Genomic DNA, 25902 nt, shown 5'->3' on the forward strand with positions numbered 1-25902 from the left:
AGTTACCAGCCATTTCAGTGAAGCACTTCTAAAAATGTTTCTGATCAAGTTCAAATGCACCTGTTCATAAATAATGATTGGTTTGCTTATGTCCATTATACTGCTAAGTACAACTGTCTCCAATATAAAATACCGTTTCAATACATTTCTCCACATGGACAGATAGATAATCTAGTCATATTTACTTTTAACCAAGGCTAATACAAATTTACAAGTAAAGTAACTTCAGAATTTATTCAGAATAATTATTTTTCAACCAGAAGCTTTACTTTGGACAACGCAGAAGTATATTGCAAGTGACATTCTGCAGCAGAATCTGGAGGCTCGAGAACAACAACTAAGAAGGACTAAATATCAGCAACACACGCTTTTACAAGATCTCTGACCATTCTGAATGTTAACATTAAAGATCAGGTACTTCAGTTTGTGCGCCTGTCAAACAACCAAAACCTCCACACAAGAAAATGAAAAATATCCCACAGAACACAGTATTTCAGAGAACATGTTAGACACTGGCATGACATTTCTCAGATCAAATTGGCAACTGAAATTTAACATCCACCTGAGCTTGTTTTGCTAAGCTTACTATTTCAGAGAGTTTCACCACCTGAAAAACAGAAAATAAAGACTTAATTTCAAAACAATCCTAACCTGAGTGACCAGTCTTTTTAAACACAGTAATGCCAGAGAATCATCAGCAAGATCTTAAAGGGGAACAGGGGGTGGGATTATTACTTAGTCCAGTGCTCCTTAAACACTTTTGAATGAAAGATCAGTCAAGTCTTTACAATGTCTGGTTCTCATTTAAAACCAATTATCTTGATAAAATGCTACAAGTTTTAAACTTTGTGTGCCACCTTGGTTTTTTGGGAGGTGTTTGGGTACCCACTCTTACAAGAGATTCTATTGTTTTTCAACCAGAAGCTTTACTTTGGACAACACAGAAGTATATTGCAAGTGACATTCTGAAGCTGAAGGCTCAAGAACAACAACTAAGAAGGACTAAATATCAGCAACACAAGGTTTTACAAGATCTCTGACCATTCCAAATATCTAGAAGTTATTTCTCCTCTGAGTTTTTGTTGCAAACATTTCTGGATCTTATTTTGATACCTTATGGAGCCTCAACTCAACTCTTGCATAATAACTCAAAACCTCTATGAATTATTTCCTGCTTAGAATCAAATATTATAGCTAAGTGGTTCTTTAGGGAAAAAAAGAAGGTTCAGAACTGTAAGTTTCCCCATGATACTAAATCCAGCAGATGCCCTCTAATTTTTTGCAGATGAAAAATTTTCCTATTCACTGTTGCTGCATGTTTGTAGTATGTTTTTCTTGTTCACATTACCTAACTTCAGAAGCACCTAGAATACTAGTTAGCTAACCTGCTTCAGGGGGGTGAGGTGGCAGGGAATGGGTGTCCCAAACACAGAATTTTCTGGGGTATAATAGCTTCTGACTACGTAGTTCTCCTTAAAAAATACTAAGTTCTAAAATATTTGCTTCAGGCCCTGATAATAACTGGCACTGTGATTTATCCTAAGCTACTTTTAGTTGACTGAATGGAGTTTCAACTTTTCAATATTCTGCAACAGATGCTATGTTCTGAAAAGAATATTCATAACCAGCCATCTTACCATTTTTGCAGCTTCATCCAAGTCATCACACGCAAGGATTTTGAGGCCACTAGCTGTTATTAAAGCTTTGGCATCATCAACTCGTGTACCTTAAGAAACATGTAAAACACCACTGTCATCAATCAGAAGACAACTACTACCAGAGTACTCTCACATTTTCTGGGAAGCCTGTTCCAAAAGTAAGATAAGTGAATAAACCTAGAAGACAACAACTTCAGTAGTTACAAAAACAGGAAATCTCTTTTTATTAACTTGCCAATCCTCACCATCTAAATTCAAGGTTTGCCTTATTTTTCCATGGTCTTCAGCTTACAGGCAACTTGCTACACAGTATGTAAGCTCAAGAACATTTGTCAATATGGACAGAAATATATTTAACATGTACTGAAGCACACTCACCTTGTAACCGTACCACAATAGGTATTTTTAGGTCCAAATCCTTTACTGCCATCACGATGCCTTGTGCTATCACATCACATCGCATAATGCCACCAAAAATATTTACCAGAATAGCCAGTACCTACAGAATCAATGACAACATTCATGTTAAAAATGGCCAGAGGCAGATCAGATAAAAGTACCCCGCTCAGCCTTCCAGCCTAAGGAAAATTCAAGCTCCACAACTGTAATAAGAGACTCTGCAAACGACAGGGAACATTTTTGTTCTAGAGAACATCAGCAACAAAAGTACAGTTCTGTGAAGTCACGTAGAGCAGAACAGTTATTTCAGGAAAACCCTACTGCAAAAGTCCCTGTCCCAGGAAAATTCTACATCGTGCTTCAATCCAGCATGAGTTGCAGGCAATAGCCATTGCTCTTACTCACAGTGTGTATTCTGCAAAGCTACCTGAAAAGACATACAGCCATTTTCTGTATGAAGCCAACAGTGTACATTACTTCAGAATATTCTGAGCATGATTAGTAGAGAGCTGTTTGATTTTCTTCAAGTGAATCGAACAGACGAAATTTCTGTAAAGTCACTGAACAACTTAACTTGTCAACTGTTTATCTTTCCAGTTCTAACATTACTCACCCCAGCAGAGGTACCTCCCACACTAGTACCTCCACATACTGAAGAAGCCATGCTAAAGAACACAGAAAATTTACAAAACTCATACAGAAGACACTGTTTATACAGCTTACTTAAAAGCTAGCATGCTTAGAGGTAAGCTATCTGAAATATGTTTTATTCAGGAGGACTAAGCCCGAGGTTAAGGGAAAGTCTTCTCATACTCAAGTGGTGGAAAGGAGGAGTAGAAAGATCATGGTCAATGATGAAAGATTGAATACAGTAGGAGCAAAAATGGGTAGACAGCCTTGAAGGACAGAATAAACTTAACAAGACAAAACATTAATGTGCAGCTGGTTAATAAACAGCAGATTGGTTCTCATTATCTTGCAATTAGACTACCTCATCTGTGTGACATTGTTCTTGCTCCTGCTACTAATGGGTAGAAGCAACTTAGATTGACATCCTAGAAAGCTGTTCCAAACAACCCCTGAACTGAACCCAGAGTGCAAGCCAGAATGCAGTCCACCACACCAGTGGGCTGTCCTGCCGTTTGACTTTCAGCACCAGGAATCCCAGCTACAGTCATCATTTCTTGAGAAAAATAGCAAGCAACTGAAGGAAGGCAGAAAGGCAAAGATATATTAAGAGTCTGCTTGGACACTCTCTGTCCATGCATCAGCACAGAACTGGCATTGCAAGAACTTGTCCCAAATTAACAACCCTCAGATTCTTCCTTGTTTCTTCACCTCTTCTTTCTGTAATTCAGGTGCTCTGTGCCTGTGTCTCCCATTTTTCCTCAGTTTGCTGAAAGCACGTGGAGAAAGAACATGCTCAGAGAGTGTGGCAGACTCTGCATTTGTTAACAAAAATCTTTTCAATGGGGAAGAGACCAAGATACTCTGTAACACACTCGCTATTTGTTTCTGGTCCTTTCCAAAGATGAGCAAGACGTACATGAAATTCTGGTGCAAAAGTAGCATACCATTACCAGCTCCTGCAAGTCACTCTCACCTTTTTCCTTTTTTTGGTTACCTCTCTTTTATTTTTTTTCTTTCTTTTTAAAAAGACCCAAACTGTCATTGAGTTCCCACTGGGATAATCACTTCTGTGCAGACCATCAATGCAGCCCTCGCATTGTATTTCTGGGATGGTAAAGCTCTTTCCTCTAGTTTCAATCGATTTATTATTTTAACAATATTCAAACACTTCTGATAAGCTTTTGATAGGATAAAACATTAGTCCTTCCAAGCCCATTACCAAGTTATTTTATCTTACATTACATATAACTAGTACCTTAGAAACTTGTTGTGCACAGCACAGTGAATATTCATCTCTACAACTATATGCACAAAACAGACCCAGCTGCAAAACAGGCCCAAAAGCAATTTAAAAAAAAAAAAAAAAACAACAAAGAAATGGAAACACATCTGAATACTGGTTTCTGTTTAAACAGCAGGCTGGGGGAGCTTCTGACTCAAATAGTTCTGGAAAGATTCAAATACAGCTGTAACTTCAACCGGAGGACACAAAACTGCCTACTCAGTACACAGCCAAAGAACCTATTTTTAAAAAAGGGGGGAAAAAAATCAACAGGTTTTCAGGCCTTCTTCATTTGCACCAAGATTAAGCCAACATCTCCATTTTCTTCCCTTTTTAATTCTATGCTTATAAAAACATGTTTTCTGGAGAACGTGCACTAAGTATTGTTTTTCAAATCATAGCCTGTTTTACCATCATGTAGGACCTTAATATGCCACTCTTCTCTCACCTTTTTATCAGAGGTAATAAGCTTAAAGGCTTCTGTCACTTGCTGCACTGTAGCACCACCACCAACATCAAGGAAGTTTGCTGGAGTTCCGCCGTGAAGTTTAATTATATCCATTGTGGCCATAGCTAAACCAGCACCATTGACTATATGAGAATAAAGATAGCATTTAGGAATTCAGTTTATAAATGCATTAGGTCATTTAAAATTCATTAAATAGAATATACCTAAGCAGCCTATGTTTCCATCCAATCCTATATAGTTGAGATCTGCTTTTGCAGCATCCCTGTCTCTTTGATCTTCCTGTGTCCAATCCTGCATATCAAAGATCTTCTTCTGACGATAGGCTGAATTACTGTCAAAGTTTATCTTTGCATCCATACACATCACTGAAAGTAAAAAAAAAAAAAAAAAAAAAATTTAATATTAGAATAATAGCTCAACTGTTACATGAATATGTTAAAGTATGTTAAGACAAACTTGGCAGCTAGCTTATGCAGTCCAAACTTCGAGTTTTACTGAAAAGACACACTTATCCCTGCATGTAAATACACAATTCTCTGCGGTTTACCCACACAACCAGTTAAGTCCCTTTAACTGCACAAAAAGGGAAAATAATTGTATTTCTTGAGACACTCTAAAAATAAAGACGCTTACAACAAGCTGTTTGATAAATCTGGGCAAATTATGCTTCATTAATTAGCATAAAATTAATCCCTACAGAAGGTGTCTGCTTTGGTGGTTTTTTTAATACATCTTAGTTTTCTGCTTTTAGGTTAAATATATTATGTGTGTGCATGCATATAAGCACACAGAAAAACAACAAAAAATATCTGAGTTGGAAGAAAAGGTGTCAGAAGAATACACACAGAAGTAAGTTTCACTTAGGTATAGCAGGTGAAATGGAAAAACTAGAGTATTTTTTACACCAGAACTAAGTTTCTGTCTGGACAAATGTAAGACTTCATTTCCCCCCCTCACTACAGACGATATAAAAATGACAAGGCACAAAAAACAGATGGGAAAGACTCCTCCATGCTGTGCATTTAAGCAGTATCATTTAAAAAACAAAACCAACAATAACAGCAGAGTAATTATAACCTTCAATGAAGGAGCTACATTCATGTTTAAATTTAAAACTGTTGTACCTGAGTACAAGTATAAATATTCTTCAGATTTATTTTTTGGTGAGAGGGGAATTGGCTGTGATTGAATATAAACTAACTATTCTGCAACTGGATATGCTAAGAACCTGATAAACATCAAGATATCCTTTGAACACCTATAGTCTTTCAATACATCAAACATCAAACTCAGTCAGTCATTGATGCCTGAGTAGTAAATGCAGAAGATTTCTAGAAGGTGCTACTATTCTGGTTACCTTTTCAGTACCAACTTTGAATACACAATATAGCTCAAGTTTTAATTCATTAATTTTGAAGAGACACAGTTTCCAGGAGTGCTTTATACTGGGTAGCCAAACACTCAAGAGTGGAAGATATGTTCTTATTAAACAAATAAAGAATTCAAAAAAGGAAGCTATTTAAACTTAAGATCCTGCTTAGCAATTAAGAGTAGCTATCTACTATGCTTAGATTCTCAAATGTATACGCTTTATTAAATACATTTTACAATATACCATGTTAATGCCAAGTCCTCTTGCTGAGAACAGGTGAATTTTTTTAGCAGTGTAAAGCAGCTAAGATTTACAAAATGTCAAGCCATTATATAAAGAATATGAAGAAGAAACATTACCAACTCCTGATGCATCTTCCACCATAGGATTTATTTCTATCATGGTAGCATCATATTTCAGAAAGAGATTATATAATTTGATCATATTTTCAGCTGCTTCATCCACCAGATTAGGAGGAAATCCCATTTTTTGGGCAAGCTGAAAGTAAAAGATTGGTTATCAGTTTCCTGATGTTCGGGGTTTGTTTTAGTTACAAATTAGGAACATCCCAGCTTAGCTATTATTTCAGTGTCAATTGAATTTGTAGATGTAGAACCTCTCCTTGCCTTCCTGGAAAAAAAGGACTCTTGGGTTTTAAAACATCGTTTTCAATACAAAACACTACACTTACCCTAAAAAAGAGCTAGTAAAAAGTCATCACCATATGCCTTTACAAAGCTGTATAAAAGCTAGATAAAACACTGCCATGAAGACTTGGATCTACATTAACTATGACCTGAAAATACTTAAATATCTAGTTCAAATCTGTTTCAAAATGTCAAAAGGGTTTAAGACAACTCAGCAGGTTGAATGCACACACACTTTACAAATTTTAGAAGCAACCCTCCCATCCTTGCTAATGTGTACTTTTCCACATTAACAATTACCCTAACAGCTTGCTCCTTTTTTATGCCTTCTACTATATCAATGGGTTCCTTAATTATCGCATCAGGATTCTCTGCAGCAACATCTTCAATATTAACACCACCGTGAGAACTGCCTATCAGCACGGGACCCTAGAACAAAAAGGAAAAAAAAAAAAAGTATAAGTAACTTTATACCATGTAATTGAAACTTAGTTCTTCCCATAAGACACCTCACAGCAATAAAACCATGTTGTTAGTTGAAATTTTTTTCATTTGGGCATTTTACTTGTATGCTCTGAGAAGAATGTTACTATCTATTCAATACATCTATATAAAACCTTTTAATAATACTTTCCAAATTTTAAGGTGTATGTTGGGTCCAATTTTTCTTAACAAGGAAAACTTTCCTTTGTATACACTGTAGCAACGCAGCAATTAACACAGACATACTAGTTTTAAATTTTCATAGAAAGATCCAACTTAGTAATCATATACATTTTACTTTCTAGGTTGCAAGAAGAACAACAGCCTTCTCATCTCTCCCTTCCCCATTCACCTCTCACAAACACACACCAAATGCTAGGCCCTCATTTATACATTCTGCCATGCTCCAAGGACAAATCTAGGTCTGCAGAACCTAGGGACAAATTATTGCAAACTCTTCCCATCCAGTAGGATCACAAAGCTCAATAACTATAGCCACCACTGAAAGTAAGTCATAGAGTTCTGACAAAACAGCACTCAATTATTCAATAATAAAAGAAATTAAGAAACCAGAATTGATAACATTGCAGCAAAGATTTTTTTTTTTTAAAAAGCTATCTAAATCTCAACAAAAACATCAAGGACTCACTACCATGGCACCTAAAAATCTCTCCCCACGGAACACTTCTACAGTTTACAGTAAAGACATACTCACTTGTATGATCTCAAACTACCTTCTCTTATCATCATCCATGCATGGATTATGATAGCTGGTGTACTAAGGCAGCATTTCAAATCAGCACGGGTCTTAAACATTAAACAGCCTGATAACTGTTGACAATTAATTACAGAAAGCGTGATACTGGTTGAGAGAACATGCTTAATAACCACACGACTCCCCTCCCATTATCATCCTTCCAAATGGAAACATAGATGGTGAGTTATGCTACATCTAATAGCAAGGTTCAACACAATGAACATTTCTGGATATTCATATCCTGAACAGTCAGGCAGCTACAAACACATTATAACAATAACTCATCATTCCACAGAACTGACCAAAGTGAACAGTTTTGCTTAAAACATAAGAAGTCTTGCCCCTGGTGGTGAATAACACCTGAGACATCAAGTTCCACTTTCAATTGACTACTTTACAGACTTTTTTCCCTCCTTAAAGGAAGAGGTTTGCAACAACATTGGGAATACACACAGTGTGCTATTCAACCTTCACACTTCCTCCTTTTGAAAGGCATTTCCCCATCAAAAGCATCCTAGACAAGTTACAGCAATTACAAGCACATCTAAAAACAAGACTTGTAAAGTTAGCAGTAAAAACAAAGCACATCCCTATCAGAAGACAATAATCCACACAGTTATGTTCAATATACACTAATAAGATTTATTTTTATATATGAGAGCAAGAAAAGTCAGGAAAACGTTTCCCTTCTTTATCTAATTTCCTTAAATCAGTTACAGTAAATTTTATTTCCATAAGGACACTTGTTTATTGCTTACACAATTTTGAATTATAAAATCCAATCATTTACAGTATTTTAATGCCACCTTGTGGTAAATCTAGGGTGCATACTGTAACATTTGGATCTTCCCAGCTCTATTAGAGTGCAACAGAATGTAGGTGCATAGAATGTTTCGTAATACTACGAAAACCTAACACAACTGATACTTTCCTATCAGAAAGAACACTACAGAGGAAGAGGAAGGAACAAATACAATATTTAAGTCCTAATTTTGCAACAAAAAAATAAAAGAGTAAGACCAGTTTTCCTCATTCTTCCACTGAAAATTATTTCATACTCATGCCAGAGATGCTCCTCTAATTACCAAGAGCAGTGCCTCTGCAAACTCTTAACCATCTGGATAGACCCATTCCACCCATCTCCCCTTCAGCCATATGACTCTGAACTTCAGTTCGGGCTACCGATACTCATTTATTATTTCTTAAACTGTAGCATTAACTTTTTAAAGCATTTAAACACTAAAACAATCATATAGTTAGAGATACTAAGAAACAAAATTTAGCTCATGTACATTTCTGATTTTCAAAAGCAAGTGAACAGTACAGTAAACAGGTTTTGGTTTTTCCTTTTCCCCACACCCCCCCCCAGCTATAACAAGTGAACTAGTTTACTACTATTTCTAATATTACTCACTTGAAAAGATCTTTCCATTGTTATTGCAAAATAGTACTCCCTCCTGGGATATCTGCGCTCACAGATAAATACTTGATTGCATATCCTGCCCTTTTCTCCTGTCTGCTTGGTAAACAACTTCTTTCCAATCATTTTGGAGGAAATATCTTTTGCTTCTTCTGGACTAGAATAAAAGAAGCTCAGAATGTGACAAAGAAACTGCTGGAAAAACAGAAGTAGCATTAAAAAAATTATCTAATTTTTGTTATTTTGAGGTTAATAATAAAACACTTATTTTAAACTAAGCAATAGGTTCAATTCATAATCTGAAATTTTGAATTTCTCCCCACTTGGTCAGATAATTTAGAAACAACTTACGAAAAAACTATTTTCACTCCTCCTTTGAGGCCACCTTCAAATGTTCCTTTTCCTCTACCACCAGCTAAAACCTGTGCTTTTACCACAAGATCCTTTGAACCTAGAATGAAAGAAAACCCAAAATTTGTCATCTATGACTACTAAAACAAATTTCTCCAGGTAGAATAATAAAGGCTGTTTTCATTTTATTCCCCCCCCACCCCTGCCTCCATCCTCACCCCTCCCGATTCAAACCACAAATATGTCAATCAAAGACTGTACTGTAACTCACATAGGTTATTCCAAAAGTCTCAAACCATCCACAAATTGCAGCTTTATGCTGTTCTGTGAACAAACCTTGGTGAGTTAGTATCCAAAAGTGTTGATACTTTGAGTGTTCTAATGTATCTTTTAAAAGTGTTTGAATCACAAATGATTAAGCACCCAGTAAGAAACGGTTAGCATCTCACAGACTATTAGCAAGATAAAACTGAATATCTGACACACTATAATCCAAGATTTTCCTCAATCAAGTACAAATACCCTTTATCTGTAACCACTACCTTCTCAGCAATGATATGTAACTATGGCACTTACCCACGTCAACTTGCAGGTCCACTATGGCTTCCATTCAGCAGAGCACTGATGCATAAGCTTGAGTGCTTTGCAGAAGTCAGAGGCCTAAGCAAATCCACAATTTTTCCCAGGGTAGCCAGAATAAGCCATTTAGTTAGCTTTAACTGTTTAAAAATCCTTTATAAAATATTCTTCTAGGTAGGGGAGACTGTGCATTTGGATTTAAAAAGTAAAGTATAAGAATATAATCAAAATCAACTGGGATATTCTGAAGTGTCATAGAAAGAGAAGAAGCAAGAAAAAAAGTTCATCAAGTCATCTAAGGTGATAAAAGAAGAAAAACAAAGCCCTGAGTTATTCAAGTTGAATTACACTGAATACACTGCAGAGAACAGCTAGACTGCACGATCTTAAGAGCTGCTCTATTCACATTTGTGCAGCACATCCCACCTTTTCTCATGCCACCATTACCTGAGCCAGTCTGGTCTTTCTGATTCTCTTGGATGTGAAAAGGCAACCATGGAAAAGCCTAAGAAAAATTACAGTACTCGAGCAAAACTGGCCACTATGCATACTGGAAAAGATTATGGCAGACAGAAAAGTTGTGTTGATTCCTATTTTGACCTGCATCCTGCCTGGCCAGATAAAATTAAACTTGCATAATATCACAAGCTAGGGTGGCTGTAAGCAAAGGGAATGCTAAAGTTACTACTCCCAACTAGCTACTTGTAGATTATACTTCTTAACTGCCTACCTAACAACAGATCTCTGAATTCACAACTGATACAAAGTTTTTTGGCACAAGAAGCATGAAGGTTATAAACATGCAAGCATATGTTGCTTTTTGTTGTCTATTATCTAATACTTAATTCAGTTCCTGAAGATAACTATTTTTTATAGCTACTAAGTACTGGCAATCAAGTTAACATGCTTTACAGAAGCCACATAAAACAAGACTTAACTTTATGCAATTACTTTAAGTACACAGCTTGCTTTAGGAAACACTAAGCCTCATGTATTAATAAGATTATAAATAGTAGCTTCACTGATAAATGAAGCCACATTTAAAAATAAAAGTTCCATCCATTTGAAAACAATTTACCTTTTACATACATACAAACACAAAATTTGGAGGAGTTGGACTTCTTAATGTTAGTATAAAAAAAGAGAGAGGAAAATACTTTCTTTTCTGTGAAGAGATTTTTTTTAAAAATCAAAATAAACAAAAAACCCACACACTTGTTCCCTTGCTCACAGAAGATCCACCTGGGCTCCTTCACCAGGATCTGAAATGACTCAAATATTAAAGATTTAAAATATTCACAGCATTATTTTACTATTTTGAGCTTTCTACAGAAATTTTATATCTGACAAAGATTCAGAACTGATATACTTAATAATCAAGTCTAAGAGATTTAACTTACAGTCCACTAGGATGTTCAGAAGACAGGGTCCTATTTTCCCACCCTACTTTTCATCTCCTGCACTAAGTCCAGAAGGTAAAAGCTGCTTATGCAGAGAAGTTTTCAGGAAAGCCATGAAGTTCACCCACAGGCACCTTCTTTGTAGTGATTACTCCTCCTAGCAATAAAGACCAGAATCTGAACAAGTCAGAACCAGATACCAACTAAAGCCCTGGTAAGATCTCAGCTGGAACATTACCTTTAGCTCTGGGCATGATCATAAAAGTAATTTTCAATTGGAAAGACTGGTTACTAGGATGATCGCTGAAATTAAGATCTTTGCTTAGAAGACAAGACTAAAAGTGCCTGGCACTTCTTTAGATCTATCAAAGGAGAACAAAGCAAGAAAATTATTAGAGTTTTTAGCCATACCAGGTGAGGAACAGAGCAAGAACGCACAACTACACGTACATCATACATTCCGTTGCCTGCTCTACACCAGTCAAAACCAAAAGCCACCTACCAAGGGAAGTCAGTTTTAAAAAGGTGCAAGAAAAAAACCACAACACTTCTTTACACAGAAGATAGCAAAGCCTGCCAGGAGACATGAAGGAAGAATAGGAGATTCAAAAGGAAATGGGCAGAGATATTCCTTCTGATATTCCTAAGACAACAATTATGAATGCTTAGGGGGAAATGAGGGACATGGACTGCAGAAAACAGCCAGGCTAACAATCTCCCTAAATAGCACATTCTTTTGCCACCATGACAGGCAGAGTATTGGGCTAGATGCACCACCCGATCCCATAGGGTATTTCTTAAGAATTTAATTATTATGCATGATTACACTTTGGCAACACATAAAGACATCCGGAAAAAACTGTGTGAGAAACTACTTTAAACTTCTCGCAATCAGTTTTGGCCATAAAAGTTGACATTGGACTATCCCTTATGCAACACAACGCAACAATTGTGGCATTAAATGAACCGGATATTAATGATTTGTAATTTGTTTTCCTACAGCACTGCAAGCAAACTTGCTGCTTGATTGCATAAACACGTAACACTTCAAGGGTTATTTGACCAGCTATGTTTACAAGCAATTAAGCTGCACAGATGTACCCGAAACAAAATTTAAGATAACATGTCCTGAGAAAACCTTAGCTTAACCCATGCAGAAAGTTTACTGTTCAATAAACATTTTTTTCCTACAGCTCCTATTTAAAGTGAGCCTAAAACTAGGGGACAGAAATGTCTGGTCTCACACCTCATCTGCAGTGTTACAGCTGCAGCACTGTCACACAATCTGACGCAGCAAGTGAAGTGCTGATACACAGTAACCCAAGAAAAAACTTGGCAACCAGCAGCTAACATAGTTTTCTACGCAGTATCAACAGTTGTGCCCTTCCATTTTCCTACACTGCTTTGAAATATTGCTAGGTTTCCGTTTCAATGAAAAATATCAGCTTCTGCCCTAGAGCAGCTATCGACATACAAAGGTAGGCCAGTTTATGCCAGCCGACACTACACCACAGCAGCAGTCCTATCCTGCCTTCTGTCCTCAGCTTTTCACTCCGGTCTCCTTTCTTGTAATAAGCATTTGTGCAATCATGCCTTGAAGCATATCAGAAAAGTTACTCCGCTGAAGGCAAAAGCTAATCCAGCAGCTAGTACTTTTGCAAGCCTGTGCACCGTGTGACAAGCACATGCACAGGGACACTGGAGTGAGTAGGACAGAAAGCAGGTCATCTGCTTTCAGCAGCAAAAACAAACTGTAAAGCCTCAACACAGGGCACTAGAACAAAATAACAAACCTTTAGTACAGCTAATGTCTCAGGTAAACGAGCTACAGACCAATGCACAAAATTCAGAAGGAGCATTTGTTAAAAGCTGCTTTTCCATATTAATGGTAGTTAGCACCAAAAGCATATGTAAGCAAAACAGCCTGAAAAGAATCTGGAAATGTTTAGAAAATTATGAGTAGATACCAATGAGAAGAGGTGCCTGAAATCAGCAGAACACTGAGTTATCATCTATCTGTTCAGGACAACAAAAAACCTATACAGTTAACACTACAGGTTTCACCTTCAACAGTAGTTTATTAACTAGACAGTGAAAGAGTAAAATAGCCAGGAAACAGCCCAATCTTAATTTCTAGCAATATTATCAGAAGGAGTAATTTCTGATTCCATAACCTAAGCTTTCAAACTGGGAGAAAGGTCTCTTTCTCCTCGCTTTCATGCATTGATCTATGTTAATAGATATAAATGCTACGGTAAGCTTATTAAGAGGCAAGAAGGCTTGTCGTTCTGTTGTATCTCTGAAGTTTTCCGTGCAAGTTGAAAGTCTGATGATTAAGGCAGACAACCTTTATTAAAGTGTTCTGCTTTACAAGTTTCCATTCTGACTTTTGTCAAATTGCTTTAATTACCACTTCTCTGCCCAATATTGACTGCAGCAGCAGTACTGCTTTCCATATATTATAAACACCTTCATGATAACTATGCAAGCCTGATATGTTCTGACAAAACAGACAGTTTTACTTTTTACTAAAAGGCAGTAATAGGTTAATACCACAAGGCCAATCAAGTTCTCAACTACCATTCAACTGCAAACTTAACTTAGGAGGAAGACAGAGACCCATAATTTTTGCCTCAGTTACTCTGTATTTAAAAGTTTTTAGTTCCAGGAAGAATCTCTCTCCATTTATAACACAAAGCACTTTTTTTCTTGTTGTAGAGATATAACGAAAACTCTAAGTTTAAACAATATAGTTGTATTTACTTGAATTAGGGAGGGAAAAGATGGGCTTGTAACTAACAATGTTATCAACATTAGTTTCAACATAAAGAGTATGCTGACCCTGCCTCTGCCAACATGGGCAGAGAATCTCTTCAGAGTATAGTGTCTGTGTTCTGTTAATAAGTATAGTTATTTAGAATTTAACTTAAAAATTAAATTTTTTCAACATTTGAAACTTTTCAGTGGTAGAAAAATCACTGCATGCAAATCAAAAGCATGACTACTGAAACAATCTTCGTACTTTCACTGAAAGGACCGTACCAGTCAGGAGAGTGAACAAGACGTTTCACTATCACAAAATACTATTTTCTACACATATAATTCCTGACATTAATCGACTCCATCGAGTTTTTCATCAACTCATAAGACAGGTTTATTTCTGGCAATAGCTTAAGTTAAGCAATTAAAATGCAGCAGTCAAAATTTGAATCTGCTGGTTAGACAAGTTATTTGAACTAGTGAATTATTATTAACAGCACGCTTCGACATTAGAACTTCAAAGGAATGAAGTGCTATAGAAGAAAACAAAGGCTGAAGAAAAACGTAAGCTTCAGATGCCAAAAAAGCAGTGTTTGCCAGAATTCAAATAAATGTTTGGTTTCTAGACTACTACTGCAGGTTATCTAGAGTTTTTGACCAGGTAAGCAGGAATCCTACAAAACTAGTGGAAGACAAAAAGCTGCTTTAAGGCCTCAATCACTTCAGAAGTCTTACCTCTTAAATAGTCATGAATAGAAATATACAGTTTACATAACAGAAAAGCAGGCTTTTCTACAGGCATAGAATACGTCACTCCCCTCCACACAACTGCTAACAGAGGAAGGTGTCAGGAAGCATCAAAGCTTCAGTTACAGCAATACATACACTTTCATTGGTGCTGTCTACACTATAAATTTCAAGGAAAGCAGATAGCTCAGCAGAATGCAATTACACTGATGAAGCATCTGTTCTTCAAGAAATAGTCTTTAGGTTCGTTAGTCATGTTCTTGATAACAAATGTGTACCAGCTTCTAAATCAGCACTGGTCCCAGCGCTAGCTGGAATTCATGCACGGGCTGAGAGTAAACCATAAACTTAGAGGTGATCATCAAGACATACTGCAGCCTCTTACCAACACTCCAGAGAAGAATTTACTAATCTCATTTTCTCAAAATTTAACTGAGACACTCATGTAACATATGAAGAGCAACATATTGTAAAGCCCACAAATAACATTATTTTTTTTTTAATCAATAAAGTCTTGAAAGACTTCATCACACACAAGTCTTCTCAATTCTGAGTAGAATGCATTCGTTCAGTGGCACAAATGAGATCTGGAGGTCTTGAATGGTGAACTACTGGAGGAAAATTAAGTGAGCAGTGACATTTACAGGAGGTCCAAACCTGCTCCCAGGGACTGAATTACTCAGTAGTAACTACTTTAAAACAATAATGGTTTCATGAACCAGTATGTGGTAACAATTAACTTGAAATGAGATGGAGGGCTCTTTATAGGGAAAAGCTTCTTGTGGTAAGTAACAGTAAGTGTTAAGTAAGTAATGGTAAGTAACAAAACTTCCATGATGACTCTCAACAGCCAGACAAATATGAAAAGAAAGCTACATGCAAAGCAGTGTTGTAATAATTACAATGGCCAACCTTCCCATGACACAACAGAAGACATTTTAAAAAAATAGAAGCAAAACAATAATCATTTGCAGAACCCAGCTACAACAGCACTTCAAGAAATCTCATACCTGCATCAGAAATATTTTTTTTAAAAACTGCAAAAAAAATTCAAGGTTTGTTTTCCTTAAGACTCAAATCATAAAAGTGATCAGTCATCATAGCTCAAAAGTTGCTCACAGCATCTAATTTCATCTCAGTTTCCTTCAAACATATTAAAAAAATGTTATAGGGAAGAAAACAATGCAAGTTCAAATACTGTATTTTACTTCACATACATTTCAAAATTACTTCACGTGTAAGTAAACAATTCGCCCCCTTTAGGACACTTTGGTCTTTAGCAGAAGAAATATTTAACACAAAAAAGACTGGGGGGTGGAGAGGAAGCAACCTTTCTGGCTTCCAGATTATTTAATCTAACTTCAGACCTCAAGATAAGCATAACTTAGAAAGAAATTCTAACACATGTCATTATTTTTGTTATTTAAAGAATATTTAGTGCACTCTTCTAACTAGGCTCCTAAGACAAACTGCAACATTCATATGCCTGCGCTTGATTCTACCACACACTAGTTACCTTGCAGTAATAATAATCCTCCTCAGTATCATCAAGCTTTGGCTTCGTTCATACAACAAGGGGACACTGATTTAGCCACAGTCACTGCTAAACTATGATAATCTCTGTTAATGAGAACGTTGTATTTGTTATACACTAGGATAAAAAGTTATCCATTTCTAACTGGAATGAGGTACCTGCAAAAGGAAAGAAATCCAATGCCAAACTCAAGTTTGTAGAGAGCGGGTTTCTGACTAAAGGTTATCAGGATCATGCGGATCAGCACTAGGGAGACAGAGCAAGCAGTGTTACCAACTATCTTTGTAACAGTTTAGACAAACATTTGAAAAACCAGCTTAACACATAAAAAAAGAAGTAAAAGATAATCTCGTCTCTACCGGCAACAACTCTTACACCACAAAAATAAACAATGAGCAGGTGGACAAAAAAAAGCGAATTTTTTTTCATTCTGCTAGGGATTCTGTTTGGTTTGTTTATGTTTTTTTTAAGTACATACTAAATGAAAACTAGTGGGGAAATGGCTACAATAACAAAGAAATCCAAAACACTAGAACAAAAGATAATCTGTCACCATTCAGAATGAGTTCTGGACAATGTTTGAACAATGCCTCAAAAACTCAAGCTCCTTCAGTGTGTTCTCCTTTTGGGAAGTGTTCCCTTCCTCATCTCTAGTATCAGACACAGCCATAGTGTCAAATAAACACCAACTTAAAACAAAGCATAAGGGTGACAACCAGAAGCCCTGAATTCTTTAATTCTAGCTTACTAAAGGATCCCAACTCACACATTTCACAACTTCATTCTTCTGATCCCCAAGAAATTGCACAGGATCACATACTCCAGACAAAAGGCATACCTATGAAGCCACATGGATGAGACAGAGCTATAAACCAGCAGTCAGACATGCCTACTTTGCTATAGTCTCCTCTCTGAACAAGGACAAAACAAAGGAAACCTGACCTGCAAGTTCCCCTATTGTCTATCAAAAAGCCACTGGCAAAGGTTGTCTTATTTGCCACTAGCAGGAGGTCTGTGCAGATATTAATGTAAGCAAAGGGGCATGCCCGATTTATGAAGTTTAGATCATGCTACAAGCTCATCCCTAACTGAAGGTAATGGACTGAATTTTAAGCCATTTTCAGAACAGAAGTATTTTAACACCTCTCCTTCATACTAATGAAGTTATAATTATGTATCATTTAATCTCTAATGGGAACAAGACAAAGGTGGCAGGCAGAAAATATCTGAATATCTAGGACATCTGATCTGGAGAGAAAGCAGCTTTGCAATTCCTTTCTACATTACAAAGCAGCATAACTTGCTTTAGAAAAAAACCCTTCTTTTTCAGATCTCATTTCATGCATTAAATCTACACATGAAACTGAAATGAGTCTAAAAAAAATTATAACCTCAGGAATCACTCCAAATGTATCTGCTTGGAGGTGAAAAGAGATTTAGGCAATTGCATACAGGAGTGGAATACAACAAGCAATGACCTCCATTAAAACCGTGTGACTAGCCTACTACATTTTTTCCCCAGGAGAAAAAAGCTCTAAACTAAAAAAAAAAAAACTATTAATGCCACAAATGACAGCAGTTGACTTCTATATTACATCCAAATGAAACCAAAAAATTGTACTAAGACACCCAGTAAGTGAAGAGGCAAATCAATAAGCAGTCCAAAACTACAGGTCCACTCTAAATTAAGCACTAGGCAAAGGGGACTGGATGCTTTTTTCTTCAGCAAGCCAGGAATTTAGTCATCAAAGCCCTGCCCTCCTGCATGAAGAAGCTGCATTCTACCAGAATATCATGTTCACAAAGGAAGAGGATTTCACCCTTCTTTTGCAGCCTAAAGGTAAGTATCCTTTGCATCTTCTGCTCTACAGGAAACCTTGGACTACAGAAGCCTTACCTGCTGTCACCACCACTGAATCTCTTCACACAAGATTTCCTCTACCCTTGCTTGAGGGTGAAAAGAAATCCAGGATTTGCACAAAGCAGAGTCTATTACTCACCACAAAGAAGTTCAGGTAGTTGTATTAGTCTAGGGTAATACAGTTCAGACCTGCCCCATTCCTTTTAAACAAGACTCACAGGTTACATACAGGAAAAGTATCTGCAGCAAGGTCAAGTGCAAGGTCCTACACATGGGTGAAGGCAATCCCAAGCACAAATACACGCTAGGCGGAAAATGGATTGAGACCAGCCCTGAGGAGAAGGACTTGGGGGGTGTTGGTTGATGAGAAGCTCAATGCAACCCAGCAATGTGCCCTTGGAGCCAAGAAAGCCAACCGTATCCCAGGCTGCATCCAAAGAAGCCTGGCCAGCAGGTCAAGAGAGGTGATTCTGCCCCTCTACTCTACTCTCCCCCACCTGGAGTCCTGTGTCCACCTCTGGAGCCCTCAGCACAGGAAAGATATGGACCTGCTGGAGTAGGACCAGAGTACGGCCATGAACATGATCAGAGGGATGGCACATCTCTCCTATGAAGAAAGGCTGAGAGAGTTGGGGTTGTTCAGTCTGGAGAAGAGAAAGCTCCGGGGAGACCTTATTGCAGCCTTTCAGTACCTGAAGGCAGCCTACATGAAAGCTGGAGGGGGACTTTTTACAAGGGCACGTAGTGAAAGGAAGCAGGGGTAATGGCTTTAAACCGGAAGAAGGTAGATTTAGATTAGATATAAGAAATTCTTCACTATGAGGGTGGTGAGGCACTGGACCAGGTTGCCCAGAGAAGCTGTGGATGCCCCATCCCTGGAAGTGTTCAAGGTGAGGTTGGACAGGGCTTTGAGCAACCTGGTCTAGTGGAAAGTGTCCCTGCCCATGGCAGGGGGGTTGGAACTAGATCTTCAATGTCCCTTCCAACCCAAACCATTCTACAATTCTATGATTCATTTGGGATATGTAAAAGATGATGTCTGAAATATACATTCACAGCCTTCACTGGAAGGAGGGTCAAGGCCTTCCCCACTAGCATTTCAGGGACACAGTTCAGCTTCATAATCCCGTCTCGATACACAACAAGTGCCTTTACAACTAGGTCACTTAACTGATTTCACTGTACGCTTCTGCACTGAGCAATCTTAAACATTAGAAAACTTCGTATTACGAAAGTATCAGCTCCGAAGTAAATATTCAAATCTGCAAGAAAGTTGCTTCACAGGAAAGGCTCTCTTTAAGAGATGGTGTATTCAGAACTCCAAGAAATGTCTTACCAGGAAAGACAGAAAATGTAGTTACACCTTGTATCAATCCCATGCCTATATTGTATATGTTCTCTTTAATATTATACCTATTTCTTTTGCTATTTTGTAAGCTTCGTCTGGTGTCCTGGCAACTAGTCCGTGTGGAACAGAAATGCCAGCTTCCTGCAACAGTCCCATGCTCATATATTCATGTAGTGACAGCTTCCTCTGTTGCTGTTGTTGCACCTGAAACCCATGATTATTGAGTATTCCTGGATTTCCACCAAGTACCTGAAGGAAAAGAGAAAAAAAAAAAAAAGAAAACAAACAAAAAAAGAACATGACTGTATTTTGAAAACTGCCCTCTTTGTTCAGGTTAAAAAAAGTCTACATATTAAACAAGTATAGTTTAGTGTACCAATGCAAATACCTGAACACCAAATCCTACACTTGTACATTACCCTTCCACAGTAGTTATTCATGTCAGGTCTGGTTTGGGGATGTTTTCTTGGGGCAGTGGGAAAGAGCTGAGAGAAGTTGGTAGCTGTGACAAGGACTGGCAGGGTTGAAACACTCTTGAGTATTTAGTTAGCATTTAAGTACTTTATGGAATATATCTGTAGGGAGAAGAACCTTGAGGAAGCTTGGAGGCATAAAAGAACAGAGAAAAGCATGCAGAATAGGTTAATTCAAAAGTTTTGGTAGATTGCCTCCTTCTGCCAAACTAAGAACTAAGCTTTGGGGAGGAGGAAAGGCAGAAGAAACTAAGTTACACCACCTTCAGTGGTTGTACACAGTGAATCTAATTTGCTACAAAACAGACTATTCAGCCTTCATACCACTATCAGGGAACAGAAAAAAACAGCTATGACTCACTTCAAACATCTACACTGAATCAGAGGGTTGCCAAAAGTGTGAGATAACTTCAACATTTCAATTGCTAAATAAAATAAACCATGCCTAATATTCAGTCCTGGAAATTCCAGTGTGGAGAGAGTCTTAATTTCATCTGCAGAACTGATGTACAGAACCCCAAGAATTTATGATAGATATTTGGTATAAACCAAAAAAAAGGGAGAAAACCATTTTGATTATAAAATATCAGAAATGGTCCTACATGAGCAGTGCCTTTTAAAGAAGAACAGCTACCCCATGGACTTTTAAGACACAGATTTCCTAAGGGTACCTTGTAAAGTAACTGTATTCCATAACAAGAAAATTATCAACCACAAAAGTCAAAGATGTTTGCAGCATTTTTCATATTTCACTATATAGGAACAAGACCTTAACTCTATACACGTATGAAAAAGCAAACCTACTGAATTCAGGTAATCCATGTACAGGTTAGCACTGAAGGATTCAAAAAGACTACAAAACAAACACATGCAAGGAAAATTTTGCCTTTTTTTTTTTTTTTTTTTTTAGTATGTACCATCAGCACAAATACCACAAAAATCAGTCTGTGTTAGGCAGTCTCTAACAGACAGGAATATTTAAGGTTTCGTTTCATCCAAAATAAAGTAAGCACACAAACAAGCTTTCCTACAGCACTTCAAGCTAGCGAATGGACAGAGCCTATTTAACCTCCAAAGGATTCTTTCTGCAAACAGCAGGCCCTTTCCTTGGCATGAAACCCAAGCGAGAGGTGCTGACCGCTGTAGCTGCTGCTTCGAGCGCTGACTGACCAGCCGGCCCCTGGGAGGCTCCGCGAAACACGAGAGGGGAACTCAAAGCGACCTTCCTCTATACGTGGAAGGAGAAGAAAGTCGTCCGGACAGTTAACACACTTCAGACTCCCTAGCTCTTTTGTTTGCACCGCTTTCGAGGGGTTCTGCAGCCAAAAACAAGGCCATACCCCGAAAAGACATTCACGGGGAACAAGAGCAGAGACTGAGGAGATGCGAGCTGGAAGAAGAGTTTACTGGCACTGCCTGACCCTTCGCATGAGTGAGGTGACGGCGGAAATGGAAACACTAGGATTTCCAAGCAAGTTAGGGGAGGGAGGTTTAGAAAGGAAGGAAAAGGGAACCACGCCGGGAAGACCTGCCGCAAGCAAGAACAGCAGCTGTAGGGGGACGCACGCCGAAGGCGGGCACACGGCTGCCAGCCCCGCCACCGCGACAGGGCAGGGCAGGGCACGGCTGGGCAGGGCCGGACAGAACGGCGGCGGGAGCGGGATGAGACGGCTGCTCCTCCCGCCGTCGCTTCGTAAGGAGCGACCCCGACCCCAGCCCCAGCCGACCCGGCCCCGTCCGGCCCTGCCCGCTCCGTCCCGCCCCCGCTCCCGAGCGGCGGCTACCTTCGCCGTGGCGGTGCCCAGCGTGGCGCGGAGGCCGTTGCCCCTCAGCCCGGCCGACACCCGGCTGCAGATCATGGAGGCCGCCATGGCTGAGCCCCTTCGCCCTCAGGTGCCCCTCTCAGCGCGCATGCGCCACCACCGAAACGGGGCCGGGACGGCAGCGGGAATAGGGTGGAGCAGGAAACGCTCACGCCACTCCTCTCCCTCAGTGACAACCGCCTACGGTACGGGGGGAGGGGCCACTCTATGGTCTCCGAGGGCCCCGCCCGTACCCGGATGGGCCGTGCTGCCCCCTGCCGGGGCGGACTGGGGCGGCGGGGGGGAGGTAACCGCCTTCCCAGCCTCTCGTTTTTCAACGATTCTGGTTTAAAAAAAAGGTTATTTTCCCATAGGGATCCTAAAAAGGGTTGTAATCCCCCCACAACCGTCCCGTCCACCTCGATCCCGGCTAGCGCCATGTGTGTCAGACGGGAGGAGAGAGCACCAGCTCCCTTCTGCCATCCCTGCCCTGGTTCTGCTTCAAAATGGAAAATCTGTCATTATTTCACACTGAGGATATTTTTTTTCTCTGTATTTCAGGGTGTCTTCATGCAATAACTCAAACACATCCATTACTGAAGTGAAGACTCGATATTCCTAGGTACATACTTCGCAGCTCACCTTCATTCCCCCCGGTACCAGGCTCCTCCATCATGACACAAACCCGTTTCTGCCTCACACAGCTCGAAGCTGTGCCTCCGCCTTTGCGATTTTACCGTAGCGGCCTTGAGTCACATCACTAACGAACCTAAGCCGGGGACGGATGTCTCTGCAGAAACCAGTGAACAGACCTCGTGACTCACAAGGAGGCGAAGGTTTTTCCTTTGAAAGAAAACAGTTACTAGGAAAAGAGTAGTGGCCTGGGAAACCAGGAGAAGGAATGTCCTCTACCAATAATAAGGAAAAATGCATTTAATTCCATACATCATGGATGTCAAATCTAGATCTGATCTGAAGGAAAGCTATGCCAGAGCTGTGATTCTCGTGAGTTTTGTAACTGGGGTTACCCAATGACCGGACAAGTTGCATTTTTTTCTTCTGAAACTAAACGTGCATTATGATAGCTTCTCCTTGGGCGAGTACTGCAAAAGACAGAGTAACCGCAGTTCAGTTATTTTGCTTCTGCTGTCTGTGTATAGTGGTGTTGTCACCTGTTAGCCTTGCAGCAAGCTCAGTGCTTACATTTGCATCTCTTACATTCAGACATTCAAGGTAGGAGTACATGTCACTGAACCTGTAAGCAGCTGCAAAATTTTCATGGACCATCCAAAATTTTCCACCACAGCTGATAAAAGACTTCCTTCTACCAAGGGGAGAAAAAAAAAAAAAAACCAACCAAACCAAAAGCAAACACTTGTGCTCATTCTCCACATTCTCTGTACACACAGTGGCTCCATCACAGGACAGTACTGGTACCTCATGTCCACATACAAACTTCAGGAAGTCTCATAACTCTAGGAGATTCTCCAAAATTACCTCCTTCCTGGAAAAGGGGAAGAAAGGGTATGCAACAAAGTTTACAAAGATGCTGTAATCAAGCTTGGTGAAACTTAAAACCTTGAGCTTAAAAGCCTAAAGCTACTGTTCAGTGACCAGTACTGGCTGCAGGTCAGGAAACTGGGTTTATATCCTCACTTAGTTGCTTGTTACTGCAAGAAAGTTGGGCAGACCTCTCTGGATTTATAATTCCTTCTTGCCTTTGCAAAGACCTGCCAGACATTCAGAGTACAACTACTACTGTATCTCCTTCCTCTCACTACGAGTGACTTCTCCTTCCAGATTTAAGATTAAGAAGGTTTTCATCTTACACGCCAAAAGAAGAAATGTTACATGGTCCTGCAATATTGAAGGACTTCTAGAAAGATTGTGGCAGGTGCTGCCATTGTCTATAGTCTGATACACAGCTGTATGGAGAGTTATAATTATTTGGACGTTGCCTTGTCTGATTTCCTTCCCAGCTGTGAGAACTGGTCTAACTGGGATTCATTGTACACACGCATGAATGTCTGCCTGCCTTCCGTTTGATCAGCAGTGCCACCGCCCGGCTCAGACTGTCAATACAAGGTGGTTGGGAGTTAAGGCAAACCAAACCTTAAAAACATCAGTTCTTGGAAATGACACGTTCACCTTTTCTTTGCTTTCTTAGAGAAACAGGAAAAGGTAATGAACTTGGCTACACAGGCAAATTCCTAGTGAGGCCAGTTAAAGTAACTCAAGTTTGCATAAGCTCAGCCTGGTTCAATACCAGACCCACACAGGCAGAGATTGTGCAAGGAAAGCAGAACGCACTGTAGGATTCTGGTAAATACCCAGATGTTTTGCTAAATCTCCAGGAAATTCTAGATATAGGTCCCTTCCTATTCGAAGTTTAAAATGGTGAGATTGATTGCTAAAGTCAGAATAAGCTTTTTAACACAGGACATCTCTGAAGCTGTATTTAAAGCTGTAAAGGAGGAAAAAAAGGTACATTGCAAATGAGGTAGAAGTAGCAAAGATATTTTAACAGACAGACAGCTGTTTGAGGCCAAATAAAGCATCCCAGAAGGCACAGGCATTACAAAATAGAGATATATTTACTTATTATGTATTTACCACATCTACCTAGTGACAATAGTACAATTTGATTTGTTTCCCAGACCTCATAAGCTTCACTGGTCACCATGTAAGTTGAAAACCATTAGGATAGAGGGTCTTGCCAAGACGGACACCTGAGTGAGAAGGCCAAAGCCTCTGCTAAGGCAGACTCTGCCCATGACTTTAGAGGGCAGAAAACTCGCAAGAACAAAAGACGACATTTAGCAGTGGCTTAAAAAGCATCCCAGTACCCATGGAGAAAACCTCATGGAGCTTTCCAGAACACTTTTTGTTAAAGACAGGAGGGAGGAGCCCACTTTTTCAGTATGGTAGGTAAGTAAACCGGTTTAGCTGCCAGACCAGCCAAGGTCAGGGAAAAAAACTGACTTGAATCAAAGTGAGAAGAGTCCTTCAGTGGTGTCTACATTGCTTTATTGTGGCACATCTTGCAGCCAGTGAATTCTCTCTGCATTGTTTGTCTGCAGGAGTACCATCAGAGTTGCTTCTGGACAAACTGTGGGTTGCCAAGGGGACCCTCATGAGCATCTAATAACACGAAACTATTCACTGCACCTAATTGCAACATAAGCAGGTTATTCCATCTGTTCTTCCAATGACCGTCATACAGAAAAGGCAATCTAGGGTCGTTCCCTGAAGGTGCTCCAGCGTCTGTCTTGCAAGGATTCTGACATCTTCACCTGTACTTGCAGTAGGCATTTCTACACTATCTCAGGTCTGGATGGGTGCAGTTTCCTACAGGGGAAGGTATGAACATTAATCACTAGCTCACCATCTCTCCCAACATAAGAACTGGGGAACACCAGGGAAGGCTGGTTGGTGAAAGGTTCAATGCAAGCAAGACCATTTTACTTGCTCAAGTGATTCTTCATGTAGTGTGTAGTTAGGCTGTGGATCACTTCGCTGCAAATGATGGAACTTTACATGGGCTCAGGAGGTGTCTTCGTAAGTTTAAAGAGAAACGAGAAGAGAGTTAGTAAATACACAAAAGCCACCTCTGCCTTGAGATGTCACTGAGCCTGAGATGGCTGTAGAAGAGTAGTCAAAAGCCCTGTCAAGATTTCTTGCCTATTATATTCCAGACATCCAGTCTCGACCACTAGATGCTGTCCTAGATGGACTTTTGTCCTAAGCTAACGGACACTTTTATATTCTTCTGTCTCAGGCTGCCCTGGGATTGAATACACCCAGGAGTTTCATGGAAGCTGGAGCACAATCCACCTTTGCCAGCACATGAATTGCCCAAGGTCACTTAAAATGTTAATGGCAGAGCTACAAATAAAACAGAATTGTCTCACCCTCTATAGTCATTCTGAT

The 25902-nt window shown here is 39.3% G+C and overlaps 1 protein-coding gene across 1 annotated transcript; it reads right to left on the reverse strand.

Annotated features, from left to right (window-relative positions):
- Positions 1–532: 532 nt before the first annotated feature.
- Positions 533–22041, reverse strand: SUCLA2 (succinate-CoA ligase ADP-forming subunit beta; the record flags this gene model as incomplete). The annotated part of the gene is made up of 11 exons (XM_082005684.1): positions 533–607; positions 1638–1726; positions 2037–2157; positions 4418–4560; positions 4642–4803; positions 6170–6308; positions 6758–6886; positions 9112–9274; positions 9469–9568; positions 19763–19946; positions 21955–22041. The coding sequence occupies 11 exons, from the start codon at positions 22039–22041 to the stop codon at positions 533–535; spliced, it is 1392 nt and encodes a 463-aa protein (XP_081861810.1).
- Positions 22042–25902: the final 3861 nt, after the last annotated feature.

The sequence above is a fragment of the Phaethon aethereus genome (genome assembly GCF_964289735.1).
Source record: "Phaethon aethereus genome assembly, chromosome: 1".
NCBI classification, from domain to species: Eukaryota; Metazoa; Chordata; class Aves; order Phaethontiformes; family Phaethontidae; genus Phaethon; species Phaethon aethereus.